Below are 22699 nucleotides of genomic sequence, written 5' to 3'. Positions count from 1 at the left end.
AGCTTCAAACATTAGGTTAAGTATTTCTTTTGCTAGAATATGTGGTTGTGTTGAAGGTTGTGTTGAAGAGCCAGGAAATTGGGGGGTGGGGATCAGTTTGGCTGCAGTGCTGTGCACACCTGGGACTTCCTCCCATTGAACTTTGTAGGACAGACTTCTGAGTAGACAGGCATAACACTGTTTGAAAACATTTTGAAAGACTGTTTTCTGCTGTTCTTTCTCTAGACAGGATCTTTTCTTCCAGTCTGATGTGCTGTGGCATCCCATGACTGCTTGCAGTGTGGATATATACAGCTAAAGAAACAAAGGCGGGTTCTTGTAAAGATTGCACAGTTGTCATGCCTCTAAGTCTGTTTTATCTTTGTTTCTGCCTAGAAGTAACGGGGGAAATGAAGGTTACAGTTATTCCTCAACTGCTTTCAGATGGATAAAATAGAAAGAAGCAGAACATGCAGCTTCTATCACCTGTCCTCTACCTTCTCAATTCACTGATTATAATAAAACTCTGATTTACTTACTTTAAAGCAGGGCTGAATTGTGACTTAACTGAGATCTGGTTCATGTAAGAGATCTGAGCATGCAGCAAATTCAAAGCCAATTACATCTGACTTTGTGGGAAAGCTTCCATTTAATTACACCCGGATCAATTCTCAGTGTTTGATGAAGCGAGCAGACAAAAATATCAGTCGCGTGTTGAAAAAATGATCTAACCACAAGACAAAAGCAATTGGACAAAGACTCTGTTGCACAGCCAATTAAAGTGTAGTTTGACTTTTCTGTGTGCTGATAACCAATTTGGGGGTTGTGTGGCTCATCTTTAAGACACTGACCGAGAGGTGGTGTTTGTAGAACCGATTAGACTTTTGAGGAATTAACCATAGAAAGAGGAGAAAATATCATACTAATCAGTGCAATACTACCAAGTAATATGCCACCTTATTTATCCCTCGTGCGGGAGGAAACTTTGATATTGAAAACAGGCCCATCTGTTTACCAGCAATTCAGGGGATTTGAGAAGCCGTAGCTTCAGATGTTTGGGGGCAGGAAATGGGAGAGTCATAGATGCATCATGTAGGTTCAACTTTGGACATTGTAAACAAGCATGAGAAAGGAAAGCAAAACCCCTTGCTTTTTAAGAATGTACAAATTAGCCACTCTTAAACCATCCTTTCCCTTGTGTAGTATTGTTAACTGATTTTTGCTAATTTTATCTAACACTGCTTTACTCTTATGTGTTTCCAATGCAGCTGAGCACAAAGGGTTTGGTGAGAGTGTGCGGAGAGAGCATTGGGAGCGGACGTACGAGTGTTTTTCTTTCATTCAGAAGGACATCGTGATCTGGAAGAACTTAAGTGGGAAGAACTTAAGATCCAGCTCACGTCAAGCACCTTTAAGACACATCTACTTCAGTTGGAGTGTTTTGGTATGTTTATGCTATGACAGCTACCCTTTCTCTTATCAGTATGAGCCACATAGTGGCATGAGAATATTTAGGAATTCTGAATAAACAGAACTAAGCTAAAGATCTATTACTTGTATGGCTTCCCCCTTTTTCTTTCGTTATCAGCCAAACCTCAATAAGCAAAGCTAATCAGATCATCTTATACAGGAAATAATGCATTACTTATCAATGTCCCGCTGGCAAAACTAGTGCCATAGATTTTGTGAGTGCTCTTTTAGAGTGTTTATAGCGATGTTTTTAAATAGCATAATTTTAAAAAAACTCTTTCTTTTTACTGCTTTTTATTTTAACCATTGTCCAGTTTATCTGGAGGCCAAGTCCGGTGCTTGACGATTTAGGCATGAATTACTCACGATTCATTACTGCAGTCAGTGCTGCAAGAACACCATCTCCGATAAGGCTTCTCAGTAAGTACATACTTTGTCACTTGAACCAGAACCTCTGATCTTCCTCAGGTTGTTAGTATGCTTTTGTAGTAGGTAGCCCTATAGGTGTAGAAAGCAAGAGCCCAGCCCAGCTGAGTTGGAGGACCTCCTTGCCACTTTATGTGGACAGCATATAAATGAGCTCACTAAACTATCAGCCTATGTCAGGCATCCCCAAACTTCGGCCCTCCAGATGTTTTGGACTACAATTCCCATCTTCCCTGACCACTGGTCCTGTTAGCTAGGGATCATGGGAGTTGTAGGCCAAAACATCTGGAGGGCCGCAGTTTGGGGATGCCTGGCCTATGTGGTTTGACACCACAGGTATGCAGAGCAATAACAGAAGGGCCAACACAGGCACCCATATGCCTAAACAATGCTCTAAGCCAGCTTTTCCCAGCCTGGGGGCCCTGCAGCTGTTTGTAGAGGTTTCTTTTAGATTTTAATGAGCTTCTTGGTTATACAGTTTTTCCATTTTTTCTGCACTTTATTTTTGTTACCTGCCCAGACAGCTTGGGATGGAGTATGTAGGAAATCTAAATAAATAAAATGAGAAGGGGGTTAAATGGAGGAGTGGGTTAAAAGGAAGTATCTGCTGGAATGGGATCTTAAGTTTCATTCTTCTCTTTTTGCTTTCCTTTTACTTTAGCTGAATTGATGCAGAGGTCTCCTCCGTCGCTGATTTCTCTGGCTGGAGGGGCACCAAACCCCAATACTTTCCCCTTCAAAACTGCTAGCATTACCATTGGAGATGGAACAACGGTTGAAATTGGGGGAGACTTGATGAAGAGAGCTCTCCAGTATTCAGCCTCTGCGGGGTATTTTACAGATTTCGTGGACCCAAGTAGCGTTTTTGAAATAGCAAGAGGAGGGTTGCAAATAAATGCTGGCCAGAGAAGCACAGCGCCCCATGCTCCTTTGTGCAAGTGCACAGATTACCACCACAGGAACCCCCTTCCCTTTTGCTGGTGGAAATTTATACTAGTAGCAGGGGAACAGGGAAGCTTTTATGAAAGTGGCAACTCTATGGGTAGGCCTCGGATAGGGTGCCCCTTGCATCTGAAGGAGCACCATAAGATCAGGCTGTAAGACGGTGGTGGCTAACATTTCTGGCCAGGCACCTGCATCCATTCATGTTCTCCCTCTCCCAATTGCTCAAGGCAAAAATATTTTCAACCAAGATCTAAACTTAGATCAATAAAGGATGAGAATCTTGAAAGGGGACACGTAATACATTATTATGAGGAGCTTATTGATGCAACGATTTGAAAGAGAAATGTTTGCTTAGCATTCCAGAGCTATTGTCCTGGCTGAAGGATTTGCAGAAGAGTCTTCACAACCCTCCAACTGTTGAGTATCAGCCTGAAAAGGGGCAAATGGAGTTGTGTGTCACCACCGGCAGTCAAGAAGGGTTGAGTAAAGTAAGACAAAAGCAATATATGTTGAAGGTTATGATAATTATTCCCTGTTTTCCTCAATGCAGTGCATTGTTATCTTGCATTGGAAAGATTCATCTACTGGCTGGTAGATAAAACACACTATAATTGACATAATATCTTAGGATCCATACATTTGTAATGTGTTACGCAAGGTGGTTGTTTTTTTCCTGCTCTTTTCTCTCTACTACTCTCTACTTTTTTTCTCTACTACAGGACATTATTGAAAGGGTGAATGTATATTTTGAGGGGGGGCACAAGTTTAGCCATAATTCACCCAATTAGCAGTTCTCTACTTCACATAATTTTTTTTTCAATCTTAGAATCAACTTTGGTCTACAAAATAGCTAACTCTTTACTACCATAAGGCACTTTCTGTAGAAGTAGAGAGAAGTATTAATGGTACACAGAAAGTCTTGCAATAATATATGTTATATATTTTAAACATGTAGATATTTGAAATGCTGATTAATCCTGGAGACACGGTTCTTTTAGATGCGCCCACCTATCCCGGGACCCTGGCAGCTGTGAGTATTCCATCATTCTGGAAACCTATGACAGTGGCAAGTGCTGGTATAGTTCAGATCTTCACTTAAAAACAAGTGGGGTGGAATCTACACATATATTTTAAAAAACACTGTGAAAATGCTTTTTGAAAAAACGTTTTTAAAAATATATTGAATTTGGCATTAACTCACTAGCACCATGTAGTGTCACATTTGCATAATGCACTTAAAACACACTAAGACATTATATTGTTGTTGTTGTTGTTTAGTCGTTTAGTCGTGTCCGACTCTTCGTGACCCCATGGACCATAGCACGCCAGGCACTCCTGTCTTGCACTGCCTCCCGCAGTTTGGTCAAACTCATGTTGGTAGCTTCAAGAACACTGTCCAACCATCTCATCCTCTGTCATCCCCTTCTCCTCAGGGTCTTTTCCAGGGAATCTTCTCTTCTCATGAGGTGGCCCAAAGTGTTGGAGCCTCAGCTTCATGATCTGTCCTTCCAGTGAGCACTCACTGAAAGAACACATGATCTGTCCTTCCAGTGAGCACTCAGGGCTCCATTAGGATTCCATTAGGACTGCAGTGTGTGGCAAGGGGAGGTTTAACCCACCGAGAAGGTACGAAATTCTGCCACCGCCACCCCGTGGCCGCAATTATGCCTGAAAGAAAATCTCCCATTGGCATGAATGGGTGACTCCCTCCAAAGGCCAATAACAGCTGCTGGAAGGATTTTCAAAAGAAGTGCAGCAGCAACTCTTTGGCTGCTATTACTATTTTTAAAAACCCTGGCATGGTTACTGGAGACACATTTGGTCTGGAATCCTGTATACACTTGTCTATAGGAATATAAGAAGCTGTGTTATGCTGAATCATGCCATTGGTCCATCCAGTCTACACTGACTGTCAGCAGTTTTCTGGGAATTCAGGCAGAGCACATTCCCAGCCCTAGCCATAGATGCTAGGGGTTTCACCACAGACCTCCTGCTTGTGTCCACTGGGACACAGACCTTTCCCATTGAACTCACTGGGACTTATTTCTGAGTAGATGTGCACAGGCCTGTGCTGTTAGCATCACATCTGGTTCCTCCACACATTCCTGTTCATGGGAGGGACTGTGTGGCGATAACTAGACAGCGAGCTTGCACGTGCAAAACCTGGCTTTGCGGCTCTGTAGTTTTAAGTACGTGCCTCGTGCATTTAGATGAAATACAGTAATGTGTAATAGCCATAGATGCAGAGAAACGCTGGGATAAATCTTGTTCCTGTCAATATTACATATAACAGTTCAGCCTTCCCAGATTCTGCAAATCATTGTGGTGTCTGGATGATTTATGGTTTGACTTAGTGTGTTGTTGGCAATATTTTTTCATTATCCATTCCGGGGGGCCCCAGTATAAAACTTAAATGCAGCTGCATTTCATTTATGGCCTAATAAATGAAGGGCTAGTTAGTGCAGAAAGAGAAATTGCAGGCTCTTTATTTTAAACCTCAGCTATAACTGCCCACACCTTTGTATTTTCCTCTCGTTGCTCCATTACCATTATGGAAATTTCAGGTCTGTTTCTGAATACCTTGCATTTTGGAGCAATTATTCTTTCTTTCTCTCGTTGAGGCAAGTTATTTATGGTTCCAGCAGTTTCACCCAATCGGGAATGAGAGATAAGACTATGAGCTGCTCCTCACATTATGTGAGAGAAAACCCGGCTTTGCTCCCAAACGTACACTTAAGAGGAAACTGCCTCCAGCTCTGCGTCTCAGCTGCCTCTTACGTTTGTGTATCGCATTCTTAAGTTGTACATTTACAAAGTGTTAAGTATACATCTATAATGGGTGCCAGAGGTGAGCAGGGCCAGAGGCAAAAGTGAATGAAGTAACGTGCAAATTTCACCTTTGTAATGTGGACACAGGTTTGTACACAAGCAAGAAGCATTAAAATTCAAGGTCATGTTCCAGACAGGCCCGAACTGTGGCCTAGGGAATGTTCTGAAGGCCAGATAGAGATGCCTAGAGGTCCTGAGGTTCCCTGGGCCAATCTATAACATTTAATGTGTGGCGCAGCCATGCAAGCCAGGTTACATGTGACAGTTGCCTCTCCTCTCCATGTCATTGCCATTGTTAGAAGGGATGTGATAAAACTCACAAACCCTGAAAGGTGAACCTCTCCACATGGACAGCTCGGTGTGCTTTGTTTGTTTATATAGAGATTTTTATATGGTTGCTCTGGCATGTAAATCAACCCCTATGTTGTTTCCATGTCTCACCCCTGTCTCATTTGTTTCATGATGTTGTTATTTTTAGTTATAAAAGCTTGCATTCTTGGGCATAGAAAAAAATCGGTGGTACAAGGCTCATTCCAAAATCGAGTACGACCAGACCACAACTCAGTTGTATAGCGGGATATGATAAACTGCTCGGAAAGGCCAGTAAGCTTGCAGATTAGCTTTCCCGTGATACATGAACACATTTGGCTGCGGTTCTGTGCACATCTATTAGGAGTAACTGTAAGCCTCACTGAACAGTGAGACATGCTTTTCACCACTGCATAGCACTCTCAACTGTTCTGAGCAGATCTCCTGTTTCTTGGTGATCTCTGTCTATTCTCGCTCACAACACCTTATTCCTGGGATGCCCTCTTAGAATACACTATGTCTCTCCAATTGCTTCCTCAAAACACAATTTCTGTGATTCCCTTACTTCATCGTTTACACCCCGTATGCAACAAAATCTCAGCAAGCTACATTTGCTCACATTGGTCTCTTGTTGCCCCTGCATTTTCTGTTCCCACCATTCCACAGTAATATTTTAGACGGGAAGCAGATGTGGGGGGTGCAAAATGCTCTGTGTCTTTTTTGCTTAAGAAGTTGTTTGTTGTTTGTTGTTTAGTCGTTTAGTCGTGTCCGACTCTTCGTGACCCCATGGACCATAGCACGCCAGGCACTCCTGTCTTGCACTGCCTCCCGCAGTTTGGTCAAACTCATGTTCGTAGCTTCGAGAACACTGTCCAACCATCTTGTCCTCTGTCGTCCCCTTCTCCTAGTGCCCTCACTCTTTCCCAACATCAGGGTCTTTTCCAAGGATTCTTCTCTTCTCATGAGGTGGCCAAAGTATTGGAGCCTCAGCTTCACGATCTGTCCTTCCAGGGAGCACTCAGGGCTGATTTCCTTAAGAATGGATAGGTTTGATCTTCTAGCAGTCCATGGGACTCTCAAGAGTCTCCTCCAGCACCATAATTCAAAAGCATCAATTCTTCGGCGATCAGCCTTCTTCATGGTCCAGCTCTCACTTCCATACATCACTACTGGGAAAACCATAGCTTTAACTATACGGACCTTTGTTGGCAAGGTGATGTCTCTGCTTTTTAAGATGCTGTCTAGGTTTGTCATTGCTTTTCTCCCAAGAAGCAGGCGTCTTTTAATTTCGTGACTGCTGTCACCATCTGCAGTGATCAAGGAGCCCAAGAAAGTAAAATCTCTCACTGCCTCCATTTCTTCCCCTTCTATTTGCCAGGAGGTGATGGGACCAGTGGCCATGATCTTGGTTTTTTTGATGTTGAGCTTCAGACCATATTTTGTGCTCTCCTCTTTCACCCTCATTAAAAGGTTCTTTAATTCCTCCTCGCTTTCTGCCATCAAGGTTGTGTCATCTGCATATCTGAGGTTGTTGATATTTCTTCCGGCAATCTTAATTCCGGTTTGGGATTCATCTAGTCCAGCCTTTCGCATGATGAATTCTGCATATAAGTTAAATAAGCAGGGAGACAATATACAACCTTGTCGTACTCCTTTCCCAATTTTGAACCAATCAGTTGTTCCATATCCAGTTCTAACTGTAGCTTCTTGTCCCACGTAGAGATTTCTCAGGAGACAGATGAGGTGATCAGGCACTCCCATTTCTTTAAGAACTTGCCATAGTTTGCTGTGGTCGACACAGTCAAAGGCTTTTGCATAGTCAATGAAGCAGAAGTAGACGTTTTTCTGGAACTCTCTAGCTTTCTCCATAATCCAGCGCATGTTTGCTATTTGGTCTCTGGTTCCTCTGCCCCTTCGAAATCCAGCTTGCACTTCTGGGAGTTCTCGGTCCACATACTGCCTAAGCCTGCCTTGTAGAATTTTAAGCATAACCTTGCTAGCGTGTGAAATGAGTGCAATTGTGCGGTAGTTGGAGCATTCTTTGGCACTGCCCTTCTTTGGAATTGGGATGTAGACTGATCTTCTCCAATCCTCTGGCCATTGCTGAGTTTTCCAAACTTGCTGGCATATTGGGTGTAGCACCTTAACAGCATCATCTTTTAAAATTTTAAATAGTTCAGCTGGAATACCATCACTTCCACTGGCCTTGTTATTAGCAGTGCTTTCTAAGGCCCATTTGACTTCACTCTCCAAGATGTCTGGCTCAAGGTCAGCAACCACACTACCTGGGGTGTACGAGACCTCCATATCTTTCTGGTATAATTCCTCTGTGTATTCTTGCCACCTCTTCTTGATGTCTTCTGCTTCTGTTAGGTCCTTACCACTTTTGTCCTTGATTATGGTAATCTTTGTACGAAATGTTCCTTTCATATCTCCAATTTTCTTGAACAAATCTCTGGTTTTCCCCATTCTATTGTTTTCCTCTATTTCTTTGCATTGCTCATTTAAGAAGACCCTCTTGTCTCTCCTTGCTGTTTTTTGGAACTCTGCATTCAGTTTCCTGTATCTTTCCCTATCTCCCTTGCATTTTGCTTGCCTCCTCTCCTCCGCTATTTGTAAGGCCTCGTTGGACAGCCATTTTGCTTTCTTGCATTTCCTTTTTCTTGGGATGGTTTTCGTTGCTGCCTCCTGTATAATGTTACGAGCCTCCATCCATAGTTCTTCAGGCACTCTGTCCACCAAATCTAAATCCTTAAACCTGTTCCTCACTTCCACTGTGTATTCATAAGGGATTTGATTTAGATTGTATCTTACTGGCCCAGTGGTTTTTCCCACTTTCTTCAGTTTAAGCTGGAATTTTGCTATAAGAAGCTGATGATCTGAGTTACAGTCAGCTCCAGGTCTTGTTTTTGCTGACTGTATAGAGCTTCTCCATCTTTGGCTGCAGAGAATATAATCAATCTGATTTCGATGCTGCCCATTTGGTGATATCCATGTGTAGAGTCGTCTCTTGTGTTGTTGGAAGAGAGTGTTTGTGATGACCAGCTTGTTCTCTTGACAGAACTCTATTAGCCTTTGCCCTGCTTCATTTTGAACTCCAAGGCCAAACTTGCCAGTTGTTCCTTTTATCTCTTGATTCCCTACTTTAGCATTCCAATCCCCTGTAATGAGAAGAACATCCTTCTTTGGTGTCATTTCTAGAAGGTGTTGTAGGTCTTCATAGAATTGGTCAATTTCACTTTCTTCAGCACCGGTAGTTGGTGCATAAACTTGGATTACTGTGATGTTAAAAGGTCTGCCTTGGATTCGTATCGAGATCATTCTGTCATTTTTGAGATTGCATCCCATTACAGCTTTTGCCACTCTTTTGTTGACTATGAGGGCCACTCCATTTCTTCTACGGGATTCTTGCCCACAGTAGTAGATATGATAGTCATCCGAACTGAATTCGCCCATTCCCTTCCATTTTAGTTCACTGATGCCCAGGATGTCGATATTTATTCTTGTCATCTCATTTTTGACCACATCCAGCTTACCTCCATCCATGGTTCTTACATTCCAGGTTCCTATGCAATATTTTTCTTTACATCATCGGACTTTCCTTTCGCTTCCAGGCATATCCGCAACTGAGCGTCCTTTCGGCTTTGGCCCAGCCGCTTCATCAGCTCTGAATCTACTTGTACTTGTCCTCCGCTCTTGCTCAGTAGCATGTTGGACGCCTTCCGACCTGAGGGGCTCATCTTCCAGCATCATAACTTTTATATGCCTGTTGTCTTTGTCCATGGAGTTTTCTTGGCAGGGATACTGGGGTGGCTTGCCAGTTCCTTCTCCAGGTGGATCACGTTTAGTCAAAACTCTCCACTATGACCTGTCCATCTTGGGTGGCCCTGCATGGCATAGCTCATAGCTTCTCTGAGTTATTCAAGCCCTTTCGCCACGACAAGGCATTGATCCATGAAGGGGCTTAAGAAGTATATTGCCATATACACTGATTATTATTTTAATGGATGAATGATTATAAAAGGTAAGCTAAAGATTAAGGTTTGGACCAACGTCTGCTCATGAACAGGTCAACAAGTTTTCAAGCTCCACAAAACCACAAAGTGCTACAAAGGATTTCTGCTTTTGCAAGAGAACTTCCCTTTTTCCTCCCCTCCGTGCTCACTCTCTGTGCCCTCCACAAATCTGCGCCAGAAGTTTGAAGGAACCCCCAGAGCAGATTTAGAGGCTGCACAGGGAAGAAGAGTGGCAGCGGAATTCCCATTGTGCAGCCAAAACTCCTTGCTCTAGTGAAACTACTTCACAAGATACCATTCTATATTTTATGGTCTGTTCCATGTGATTTCTTAAAGATAGGCTTCCCTTACATGACAGCCAGTGGGATATGGGAATTAGGCAATGTAAAGATCATTTGTTGATTGGCAGCAGGGATGGGAAACCTGTGGCCCTTGAGAAATTGCTGGTCATTGACCATGATGGCTGTGGCTGATGGGTGTCGGAGTCCTACAGCATATGGATGGTCACATGTTCCCAATGCCCAATTTATAGGTAAATAAAAAGGTAAAGGACCCCTCTCAGTTAAGTTCTTGTGAACGACTGGGGTTGCAGCGCTCATTGTCAATGTTCCTAGTGACCAACATGGCATTATTCCAAAAGCCCTGAAAGAAGTTCTTTCCAGGTGGAGTCCAGAAGATGCCAAGAAACCTAACAGGAGCCTCCCCAAATTTCTCTACACAATTCCTAACGGTGGCAATCCTACTGGAGCCTCACTGACGACAGACCGCAAAAAAGATATCTATCAGGTATATTCATTAAATGCACATTTAATGTCACTGCTCTGGCAAAAATAAAAGTGGGGGGAGGTGGTTTCACATCACGCGAACCTGCCGGATATTATGTCTCGGGTATTAGCAAAACATTGACTGTAATAAAGAACATAGTGGAGAACAGACCTCTATATTACAGGGACTTTTGGGAGAAGTCAGTGCATCTTGGTACATTCTTTGCACAGAGATACAAAACGCTGCTCATCTGTAGTGATTGGTGGGATGGGGACACTTAATTGATCTCCCATCACTGGCATTGGGGGGGCAGCAGAGAGGTCAGTACAGTGAATATGCAGTGGTAGGAATGTCATATCATTGGTTCCACCAGGGCATTTGCACCAAGCCAATCTTCTTACTGTCTTACCCCCTTCCTCTCAGTAAGCCACAGCAGCAGCCGTGATGTGATGTCAGGTAAGCACTGCCGACCACCACCACTGCTGCTGCTGCTGCTGCTGCCAAGATCCATCTACCGTGTTTCTCCCATTTTAAGACGTGCCTATAAAATAAGCCAGGGCACGATTTTCTAGAGGCAAAAAAAATTAAGACATACCCCAAAAATAAGCCATACCCATGAGCTGCGCGGGGCGAGACCGCCAAGCGCCCCAGCCAGCCAGCGGGACCAAGCACGACGGCCGCGGCAGGAGGAGGAGGCGGCCTGCCGGGTTGGTGCCCAGCAGCGCTGTGTGGAGCGCCCCAAGCCTCCTGCCCTGTTGCTGCTGCTCGCTCCAGGAGGCTTGGGGAGCTCTGCGTGGCGCTGCTGCGCGCCGACCCGGCAGGCTGCCTCCAGGAGCCAGCAGCAGCGAGTCCGAGGTTCTCGCTGGCTTCCTCCGTCCCCTTGATTTCTGGGTTGAAGAGTTGGTTTGGAGAGGCAGACGGCAGAGTGAGTGAGTGAGTGAGTGAGTGAGTGAGTGAATGTGTGTGTGTGTGTGTGTGTGTGAGAGAGAGAGAGAGAGAGAGAGAGAGAGAGAGAGAGAGAGAGAGAGAGAGAGAGAGAGAGAGAGAGAGAGAAGGAGAAAACAAGCCCTCCCTTGCTGGTCAGGGGGTGGGAGAAAGGTCCCAGATTCTCAAGGTTCCCCCTCCTCCCTCTCCAATTTTAATGGGTGTTTGGCTGCGGCGGCATCCCCAGTCTGCCGATGTGAACAAGAGGGGAAGAGCAAGAGCTGTGGAATGCCATCCTGCAATGTTGAAATTGCCATTGTAATTTCCGCTCCCTGCTCTGTTGCCTCGCTCGCTTTCTCACCTCCGCGAACCTCCCCCACCCCTTTTCAGCGATCCTCTTTTCCTCCCTGCCCCCCCGCCTGCACTCCGATGTCTGATTAAACAAGAAGGAAGTTTGGGAGTGGAGGCTGCGAAGCTCTCCCTTTAAGAGGCAGCCTGCAATGACGATTTGTTGAAATTGCCTTTGCAGGCTGCCTCTTAAAGGGAGAGCTTCACTCCCACACTTCCTTCTCATTTAATCAGACACCGGAGCCCGGGTGAGCGAGGCAACAGAGCAGGGAGGGGACGTTTGTTCAAGCAGGGCAGGGAGGAAACCCACCCGATCACTTCTTGGAGTGGTTTAAAGCCCCTGGTAAAAGGCTGAGATTTCTTCACCAGCCCTGTTTACCTGCTACAGCCTTTCACCTTCTTCCCCCAGTCTTCCCCCAGTGTATTTTAAGACACCCCTTGAAAATAAGCCATATGCGGTATTTTCTTGAGTAAAATAAATATAAGACGTGTCTTAAAATAGGAGAAACACGGTATGTGGAAATCAGACCCGGAATGAACTCTCCAAGACTTGTTTAATGTGATTTCTGAGAGAACGTTGATTTCTGAGAAACACTGTTCTCTGGCCTGCCATGTTAACCACGTTGGCAGGTGCAAGGGGCAGGGCCCTTTCAGCAGTGGCTCCACACTTGTGGAGTTCCCTCTCCCAATAGCTGTGCTTGGTTCCCTCTCTTGTTGCCTTTAAACAGTCCCTAAAAACTTTTATCTTCCCAATAGTTGTATTGATCTTATTGCTGCCCCCCCATATATGCTTTTAATCTGTTTGTATATATATACAGTTGTTCAGTTGTTTTTGGTTTTAACATGTTTATTGTAAATTGCCTTGTGATGGATCATCCTCAAATACGGGACAGAAATATATGAAATGCATGTTCTGTGGAGCCAATGTGGTTGGAATGTAAAGAGTTTTCTTTCCCTCTTTTAAGTTCCATGTTTATCTACTCAAGCAAATATAATTTTTAGAAGACATCTGTTGCATGTGGCTAATGACTTGCCCAATTAACAGATATACTTTTAAAATCTGTGATTAAAGCATTTGTTGTTGTTTAGTCGTTTAGTCGTGTCCGACTCTTCGTGACCCCATGGACCATAGCACGCCAGGCACTCCTGTCTTGCACTGCCTCCCGCAGTTTGGTCAAACTCATGTTCGTAGCTTCGAGAACACTGTCCAACCATCTTGTCCTCTGTCGTCCCCTCTCCTAGTGCCCTCAATCTTTCCCAACATCAGGGTCTTTTCCAAGGATTCTTCTCTTCTCATGAGGTGGCCAAAGTATTGGAGCCTCAGCTTCACGATCTGTCCTTCCAGGGAGCACTCAGGGCTGATTTCCTTAAGAATGGATAGGTTTGATCTTCTAGCAGTCCATGGGACTCTCAAGAGTCTCCTCCAGCACCATAATTCAAAAGCATCAATTCTTCGACGATCAGCCTTCTTTATGGTCCAGCTCTCACTTCCATACATCACTACTGGAAAAACCATAGCTTTAACTATACGGACCTTTGTCGGCAAAGTGATGTCTCTGCTTTTTAAGATGCTGTCTAGGTTTGTCATTGCTTTAAATTCATTAAAGCAATTTAAATTCATTAAAGCATTAAACACACTCAATTAGAGTATGGCATACTGCACTCTGATCCTCCTGGCTTCCAACCACTCAAGTCTGAAAGTGTATATGGATTGCTGCTACCCAGACCGATTTTCTTAATTAGCTTCCATGGAGAGTGCTAACCTGCATCCACATGCTTTTGCATGCCCTGTCTTCATTGGAATGAATTAGAATCCCAGCATTTTCAAGAGATGCGGGTGCATGTGAGAATTCACACAGATCTTAGGATCAGGGCAAAAATCTCCACTGCTTATTCACAATTCCATTTGAAACTAAGTTTGGATTCACCTGGCACACCTGAAGACTACTTTGTGTGATGGTGTAATGGCTCAAAGGGGAACCATTTGGGCAACAGAATGTTTCTGATTTGATTAAATATTTTAATGCATCTATGTGTCAGTGGGTTGCTTTCCCCCCTTTCAGCTTGCAAGACAATATGATTTCCTCATAATAGAAGATGATCCATATTACTTCCTTCAGTTTGATAAGGTGAGTTTTCAATTCTGTTGTGCGCTAGCATAGACTTTGCTATCTCTTCTAACTAGCATCCCGCTGATACCACATTACTGATTGTATTTTGAAATGATTTTTACCTATTCTTTTCCCACTAAGCGGAAAGTTATGTTCTCATCATGGCATTTGCAAACAAGCTGCTTTCTGGCACTGAAGGCATGAGAAAGAATGTGGGGCTTTGACTCCAGGGGCATGTCCATGTTGCTGCATAAATAGGTTAAAAAACTGTTTATATCCTTTTAAGAGTTGGAGCCAACTAAGTTCTTCTTGGAGTAGAATCATTGAAATGAATAAACTTAAGCTAGTAATGATCTATTCCAGGCATTCCCAAATTGTGGCCCTCCAGATGTTTTGGCTTACAACTCCCATGATCCCTAGCTAACAGGACCAGTGGTCAGGAATGATGGGAATTGTAGTCCAAAACATCTAGAGGGCCGAAGTTTGGGGATGCCTGATCTATTCATTTCAATGGGCCTACTTTTAGTAGAACTAACCTTCCACAATGTTGAAACAAAATAAAAAAAATTCTTTCCAGCAGCACCTTAAAGACCAACTAAGTTTTTTATTTTGGTATGAGCTTTTGAGTGCATGCACACTTCTTCAGATACCTGCACACATGATACATCTTCAGATCTTCAGATACATGCACACGAAAGCTCATACCAAAATAAAAAACTTAGTTGGTCTTTAAGGTGCTGCTGGAATGAATTTTTTTATTTTGTTTTTTGACTACGTCAGACCAACACGGCTACCTACCTGTAACTTCCACAATGTATTATACACCTCTGCTTATAAAGCACTGCAATTCTTGTGCTAACTTTTACTAACTAACCTTTGTGTTCTTTCCACAACAAGCCTTGGGCTCCAACATTTCTTTCCATGGATATTGATGGTCGAGTTATCAGGACGGACTCTTTCTCTAAGATCCTCTCATCTGGGTAATATCGGTTTTTGCTTTCTGCACCATATGCCCCAAAATGGAAATGCAATGATGTGGGTTCTGAGCTTGGGTTTTCCAGCCACACACTGTAGAAAGAACGTTAAACTATTAGTATAGCCATAAAAGGTGCTTTAACTCCTAGATTCTTAACCAGTTTCTGTAGTATTGTCTTATTTTCCTTCTACTTCCTCTCTCATAATTCTCTTCTATGTATTGAAAGTCACAATAAATGTCAGGAGCAAAAGAAGGTATTCCAACACAACTGCATTGAATTGTAATTATATATTTAAATGATGAAATGTTACAATTCGAATTAATTGTTTTTTTTAATAGACTAAGGATAGGGTTTCTAACTGGTCCCAAGCCTCTCATCGACAGAGTTATTCTGCATATTCAGGTTTCCACAATGCACACCAGTACTTTCACACAGGTAAGAACCAACAAGGTTCCTAAAAGTATATTCAACTAGGTTTGCTATGGAAAGCTTCATTGTAACAACATGAGGGTTGGGGCAGCTCCTGGGGTGCAGATTTGTGGGGTGCACCGGGGGGAGAGGGGGGTCTATTCCATTGTGCAATTGTGCAAGCAGAAATCCTTACGCTGACAGAACATTTGCATTGCACAAATTGGATACCACCCAATGTGAAAACCATTATGTAAAATTTTCCACCTTTTTTGTCATTTCAGCATAATTTTCACAAAGTTTGCACATGCGTGTGTGTACATAAATAAGTGTAATTGTCCTATATTAGCACTGATTTAAATTGATTATTAAAAGTAATTATGAATTAAGAGTGTTGAATTTAATTTAAAAAGACCTTTTTAAGCGTTTGGAATCTGTGGTGTTAATTAACAGCACAGAATGTTATGGGAACTAGAGCTTTTTGCAACTAGCCCCTTGCCGATTCAATTTCTATTCCTTTGAGTTAGCAACATAATTGAGAACGGTGGAAAGGGAAATGGCAACACACGAGGGAGCGGTACATGCAGTCTCTGCTTCTGGGCAATGAACATCGCTTAAAACTTATAGTATACAGCAACACTGGGCCTAATCACTTTGACAGGGTTATTCTTTAGTTGTGGAACACCTTAAGAACTGGGCATACGGATTTATAGAGATCAAAAACCTTGGAGAGAGATAACAATAGCTGTATCAGGCTTACAGGCTCACCAGGCTGGCTTTAATCTCTGTAATATAATGTTGTTGGGAGTTATGTAGTTTTATTGGTGTGAGCCTCCCTGAGCTCCACTTGGGAAAGAAGGGCGAGCTATAAATGTGAAGCAATAAATAACTAAATAATAAATTAAAGGGGTTAAAGGGAATTTTGGGTGTAATCTTATGTAACTTCCCTGACAGTAAGGCCCACTGGACTTACTTCTGAGTAAACAGGCAAAGGATTTCACTGCACGGCATGCAGGTTTTCTAATACCTAGGCATTCTAGCTTGTTTATTAGTCTCTGTCTGATAAGATATTGACTCTAAGCTTTACTTCCATAGCTTATGATAGCCCAGCTTCTTCAACAATGGGGGCAAAAAGGTTTCCTGGACCACGTAGATGGGTAATGTGTGTATATTTTACATTACTATGTTGTTGTCATTTTGTTTTCACATTGGGCTATTTTCCAGTAGCCCAAGGCTCCATGCTTAAGACTTTCAAGGAAACAGGATTAGAATCAGGCTTCTGCTTCTAACATTATCAGACATAACTGCTGCATTTTTTATATATATACCAAGCAGGGCTGTACATTGTCCATCATGACCTTTGGAATGAGGGCAAGAAATAAGCCACTCCGTGACTGGCTAATTATAAACTTAAGGAAGAGTGGAACTGCCAAGAAGGCTAGGGATGTTAAGACAGCTTGTGTCAACCAATTTGCCTCACAGAGAAATTTGTGTGCAGTGTCTAGCGCATGCAAATAATTACTTCATTGGTCCTACTTTTTTATTTTGTGCATTGAAGAGCATAGACTCCAGTAGCTGTGTTGCAAGACCAGCTTCATTTGGCTTTTCCTTTCTATCTATCCATGAATTACCATTAGAGCTGGCCAGGTCAAGAGCTTTGTAACTCCAGGAACTGACAGTGTCCTCCAACTTCTGCGTTCTATTTTTCCCCTTCCTTTTAAGTCATGTCTTTCTAAATTGCAAGTTTATTTGTAGGCAAGGTTGCCTTTTTTGTTACTGTCTTTATTGATCTTACTTAGGTTGCCATGGGAGCCTTTTTAGCTGAAGAGGGAGATAAAAATACTTAAATAACATAGAACTGCCATGGAAACATAAAACATGTATTATTTTACAACTGGCCAATTAATAGTACCATTGGAAGAGTCTCACCTTGCCCCAGTACAGACACACACACTTGTTAATAGCATACTATAGTGAGAAGCAAGTATGTAGAGACCTACCGGGGGAGGCGGAGTGTGAGCACAGTATTACATGGCGCCAATATTTGCATACTTAATGCTATGAACATTAAACATTCATAACAGTGATGCGTACCTATACGCTATTTACCAGCTTCCACATTGCAGTCGCCATTTTGTGTACACTCCAGCCCTTGGTTTGTAACAGATTTCTGTTTCATTCATAAATTCGTACTCTTCGTTTTTGCCATCAGAGTTTTCATGATGCAAAAGTTCTCTTGTTGAAATGGCTTTTCCCCAATGATGTTTGTATTCCAGTGTAGTGGACTTTTACAAGAAGCAGCGGGATGTGATGCTTGTGGCAGCAGATAAGTGGCTAAAAGGTTTGAAGACAAGAGTAATATTTGAACTATAAATCAGTTGTATTGTTCCTGTATGTGCACCATTCAGGGCCGGATTTAGGTTTGAGGAGCCCCTAAGCTACTGAAGGTAATGGGGCCCTTTATATGTCCAGCTGTCCTTTGTCAACAACAAATTGTCGCTGTTTTTTGTGTTGAATATATGTTATATGGTAATTTATGGACCTAATAGGTATCTAAAGCCATTTGCACATAACAAAATACGTATTTTATTAAAGTAATTGATAGAGAAATGAGCAAACCAGTGATATTTTAGGGAGCAGGCTAGCAGGTGGGGCCCATTACTTACATCAGGCATCCCCAAACTTGAAACATCGCTATTACATTTCATTAATTACATTCCATTTATAATTGACCCGCCTAACGACAAATAATTACAATTACAAAAAATAAAGGCTTGACATATCTTGCTTTGCATGTCATGCATCTATCTCATATATTGGGTTCACCTTTTAAGTTGCATTACTGAAATAAACACACTATTTGACGATATTCTAATTTTCCGAGTTTCACCTGTATATCCATTGCCCTGTCCACTTTTTGCCTCATATCCCATCCTTAGTATCATGTGGCCCTTACCAGATTGCCCAGAAGGGAATGTGGCCCTCAGGCAGGAAAAAAAAACTCCCTCACCCTTCCTATATGTGATAGAGGTGTATTGCCAGAAGGAAGGTAATATAGGGAAGAAGTCTATAATTTCCCTCATTTCTTCAGAGAAGTATATGAGAATATGTGCTCAGCAGATGGCTTGAGAGCAGCTCATAAGTCTTAAGGTTAAATCATCACAGAACATAAAAGAAACCCAAACTTGTTAAAGAAGAAAAGTTACGTTATTGCATGAAAGTTATGTTCTTACACGTTTCCTTTCCCTGAGTGTTTCTCTCTCTCTCTCTCTCTTAAGGCCTAGCAGACTGGCATTCACCTGCAGCGGGAATGTTTCTATGGATGAAAATCAAGGGAGTTTCTGATACACAAGAGCTGATCATGAAGAAAGCTTTGGAGAAACAAGTATGAAAAAATCTACACTATCCTAGGCCTAAAATAATGTTGGGAGAGAGGGAGGCAATCATCGTTTTAACAGTGTCTGATATTGGAAGAGGCAGAATGAGCTTATGAACTGAACGCGAAGGATTTGTCTTTAGGTGCTGCTGGTTCCTGGAAGAGCGTTTAACATTAACAGCTCCGATCCCAGCTCTTACGTCAGAGCTTCCTTCTCGCTGTCTTCTCCGAGCCAGATTGATCAGGTGAGTGCAGTCTTGCTGTGCCTGCCAGCTTGTCAATGCTTTGGTCATATTTGCTATCATTCAGCTGCCTATCATCATTGTCACTAGGGCCAGACTCACAGGTGCACGCCTGGGGCCCTGCATCACCCAGAGAGCCCTCTGAAGTCCACACACTCCCCTGAGTTCTGTGGAGACTTGGCCCTTCAGAGAGAGGAAGGGTTGGGAGCTGACATTTGGGAACAGTGCCCAAGGGTTTGACCTTCAAAGGAAGGAGCTCAAAGCATTCCTGTTTGGTGTAGGAATGTTGCCAAATCAGCTAATTTAGAAATAAAGCAGTAAGGTCCCTATCCAATCAAACTCATGCCACAGAAGGTCTGTATACACCTCCTGTGTCTAGCTCTGGACCATGAGAGATAGACATGGGGTCTGGAGGGAGGAAGTATGGAAAGTGCACATCTTCCCATTCCTTGGAATGCCCATGTGGAATGCACGTGTGCTTATGAGCCAAAATAGGCAGAGGAGAAAGGATCAATAGGGCTTTGTTGAGACTTGTGTGGCAGACCCTGAACCCACACTTGAATGGCTCCAGTCCTAACCAGTTATCATTCTTATTTATTATTGCAGGGTTTTCAGAGGTTGGCTGAGCTCATCAAAGAAGCCTTATGATTTTACCAAACGGAAAGTCCTAGATAAGCTAAAGAATCTACGGTAGAAACTCCGGCCTTTTCAAACACATTGGGGTTTCCCAACTGTCCACAGCAGGGAGAGCCTTTGTGGGGGACCTTCAGATGTTGTTCGACTATAACTCCCATCAGCTCCAGTCACCAATAGCCCATTGGTTGATGGGAGTTGTAGGGCAACATCTGGCGGGCATCCCATTGGCTACCTGTGGTCTGCAGAGTATGCTATGACATAAAATGCACACCTTTCCCCTCATGGGGGTGCTGCTGTTTTCAGGCTGTCCACAGCAGATAATAAGGTGCTCACCTGATCTCCATCCAATGGAGTCGCTGCAGCATGAGAGCGGGAGGTGTGCAATGGCAAGGTTGGTGCAGTGTAAATTTTCCAGTGGAGCCAATTCACCATGCCAACCTGGCCACTGTCACGCAAACCTCCCTCTCTTAATCCCATTGTGCTGCAGTGACTCAGACAGACAGGACAGGGGAGCAGCGCACCTACAGCACCCCGTCTGCTGCTAGGGGCTCTTTATTGACATCTTGGAATGCTGGTTATTCAGGAAGATCTAAATTAAGCGTTGCAGAAGTGTTGCCCTCAATGAGTCTTGTCCATTTTGCTAGATTGAAATAGTTTATAAAATAATGCCCCATTTTGTGTATCAACATGTTTTCTCCAAATTTTAATGAGAAATTACCTTTAAACCACAATAGCCCAAAACTTCAGTAGAGGTGCCCTGTTTCTTCTCCATCTCTCAATCCACTGACAAACAAAAGAGTCTGAGAGTAATAAGGAGAGAAGTAGCAGGAGCTGCTAAGAAGCGTGACTGCAGCCACCATTTCATGGCATCAGCCCAGAATTTACATTCAACTGATCAAATACTGTACCCATTTCCAAATAAATAGCTGCACTCTCCATACAGAATGGCAAACCCGATATCTATCTTGAGGAAAGCAAGCAGATTGAACTCTTGGCATTGAATCCCTGGAATCCAAATGGGAATGGCAAAAGTAAGTTGGGCCAAGGACTTACTTATGAGTAAACATGTAAAGGATTACACTATAAATTATAAAAAAAATTCCTTCAATAGCACCTTAAAGACCAACTAAGTTTTTATTTTGGTATGAGCTTTCGTGTGCATGCACACTTCTTCAGATACACTAGAAACAGAAGTGTCAGACTTATATACAGAGGGTGGTGGGGGTGGGTGGGAATGGGTGATGGGCTGATGGGAGTGGTAAACCTGAGATGGCTGTTAACGACTGCTGATTACTGCAATTAGTCCTGGGGGGGGGGAGCAAGGGCTGAGGCGCTAAAGAAAGCTTGATCATGTGTCCAACAGTGCCCTTCAGCTCTCTATATTGGACAAACAGGCCAAACCCTACGCCAAAGGATAAATGGACATAAATCTGACATCAGGAACCATAAGACAGAGAAACCAGTAGGAGAACACTTCAATCTCCCAGGACATTCTATACAAGATCTCAAAGCAGCTGTTTTATTACAGAGAAATTTCAGGAACAGACTGGAAAGAGAAGTTTCTGAATTGGAACTCATTACCAAGCTTAAAACCATGGAGCCACCTGGGATGAATAGAGATATCGGATTCTTATCTCATTATGCATGATCAAGCTTTCTTTAGCGTCTCAGCCCTTGCTTTTTCCCCCCAGGACTAATTGCAGTAATCAGCAGTCGTTAACAGCTATCTCAGGTTTACCACTCCCATCAGTCCATCACCCATTCCCTCCCACCCACCCCCACCACCCTCTGTGTATATATAAGGGTCTGACACTTCTGTTTCTAGTGTATCTGAAGAAGTGTGCATGCACACGAAACATAGCTGCCAAGTTTGCTTTCCTGAAATCTGCAATTGGAAAGTAAACTTTACGCTTGTTAGACTGAAGGTGGAACAGGCAACCAGTAAGGTCCTAAAATTATTTCCTAATATCGAAGTCCTTAAACAATCTCTGACTGTTTTAACTGATTTTAATACTGTATTTTTCATTGCTATAACCTGCCCTGGGACCTTATGGTGGAGGGTGAGTAAGAAATATAAGAACAATAATTAACTGATCATGGTTTAAATTGCAACCTTGGGGCCCCTCTGATCTCAACTGATCTGCAAAGTTCTCAGGAAAGAATCCTTAGAGCAATTACGAGCCCTTAGAATCCTTAGAGCCCTTAAAAATATTCATTTGATTCCTCGGTCCAGTATACCTGAAGGAGCGTCTCCACCCCCATCATTCTGCCTGGACACTGAGGCCCAGTACCTCAGTACTTGTCATTGCAAGAAGCCAAGTAGCAGGGAACCAGGCAGAGGGCCTTCTCAGTGGTGGCACCCGCCCTGTGGAACGCCCTCCCATCGGATGTCAAAGAGAAAAACAGCTACCAGATTTTTAGAAGACATCTGAAGGCAGCCCTGTTTAGGGAGGCTTTTAATGTTTAATAGATTATTTTATTTCATTTTTCTGTTGGAAGCCTCCCAGAGTGGCTGGGGAAACCCAGCCAGATGGGCGGGGTATAAATAAATTATTATTATTATTATTATTATTATTATTATTATTATTATTATTATTATTATCCTATAGACTTGGGAATCCATTTATTCTTGCATTTTCAATTAAAGGATTAGAATTCTTTCAAAGGAAGCAAACAGACTCAGTTTTGTTGCTAAGAGCAGAATCTTCTCAGTCTGCTGAAAGAATTCTCTTGGCTTAATACATCTGGGCAGCTTGTGCTGATTCATAAATGTTATTTTTTCTAGGCAGGGGCAGACAGAGGACGTAGTCAACTAACGGTGGTTTAAAAATATCTATTTTAAAAGTGAATAAAATGTGTCTTGGCGCAGACTGAACTGTCTGTGTTATCAAATGTCAAATCAACCTCACTGGTATTACTGACCGTAAAAAGTATTATA

The 22699-nt window shown here is 42.9% G+C and overlaps 1 protein-coding gene across 1 annotated transcript; it reads left to right on the top strand.

Annotated features, from left to right (window-relative positions):
• The first annotated feature begins 1264 nt into the window (after positions 1-1264).
• Positions 1265-20825, top strand: AADAT (aminoadipate aminotransferase). The gene is given in 14 exon segments (XM_060278705.1): positions 1265-1423; positions 1764-1869; positions 2537-2705; positions 3176-3308; positions 3776-3854; positions 10525-10760; positions 14075-14140; positions 15020-15102; positions 15438-15534; positions 16603-16664; positions 17784-17848; positions 18786-18892; positions 19027-19128; positions 19732-20825. Coding segments are annotated over 13 exon segments (1308 nt in total). The 5' UTR covers positions 1265-1423; positions 1764-1802; the 3' UTR covers positions 19774-20825.
• Positions 20826-22699: the final 1874 nt, after the last annotated feature.

Source organism: Zootoca vivipara, chromosome 9 (assembly GCF_963506605.1).
Source record: "Zootoca vivipara chromosome 9, rZooViv1.1, whole genome shotgun sequence".
In the NCBI taxonomy this organism is placed as follows: domain Eukaryota; kingdom Metazoa; phylum Chordata; class Lepidosauria; order Squamata; family Lacertidae; genus Zootoca; species Zootoca vivipara.
The sequence above is the reverse complement of the archived record's forward strand: the minus strand, read 5'-3'. Positions and strand labels throughout refer to the sequence as shown.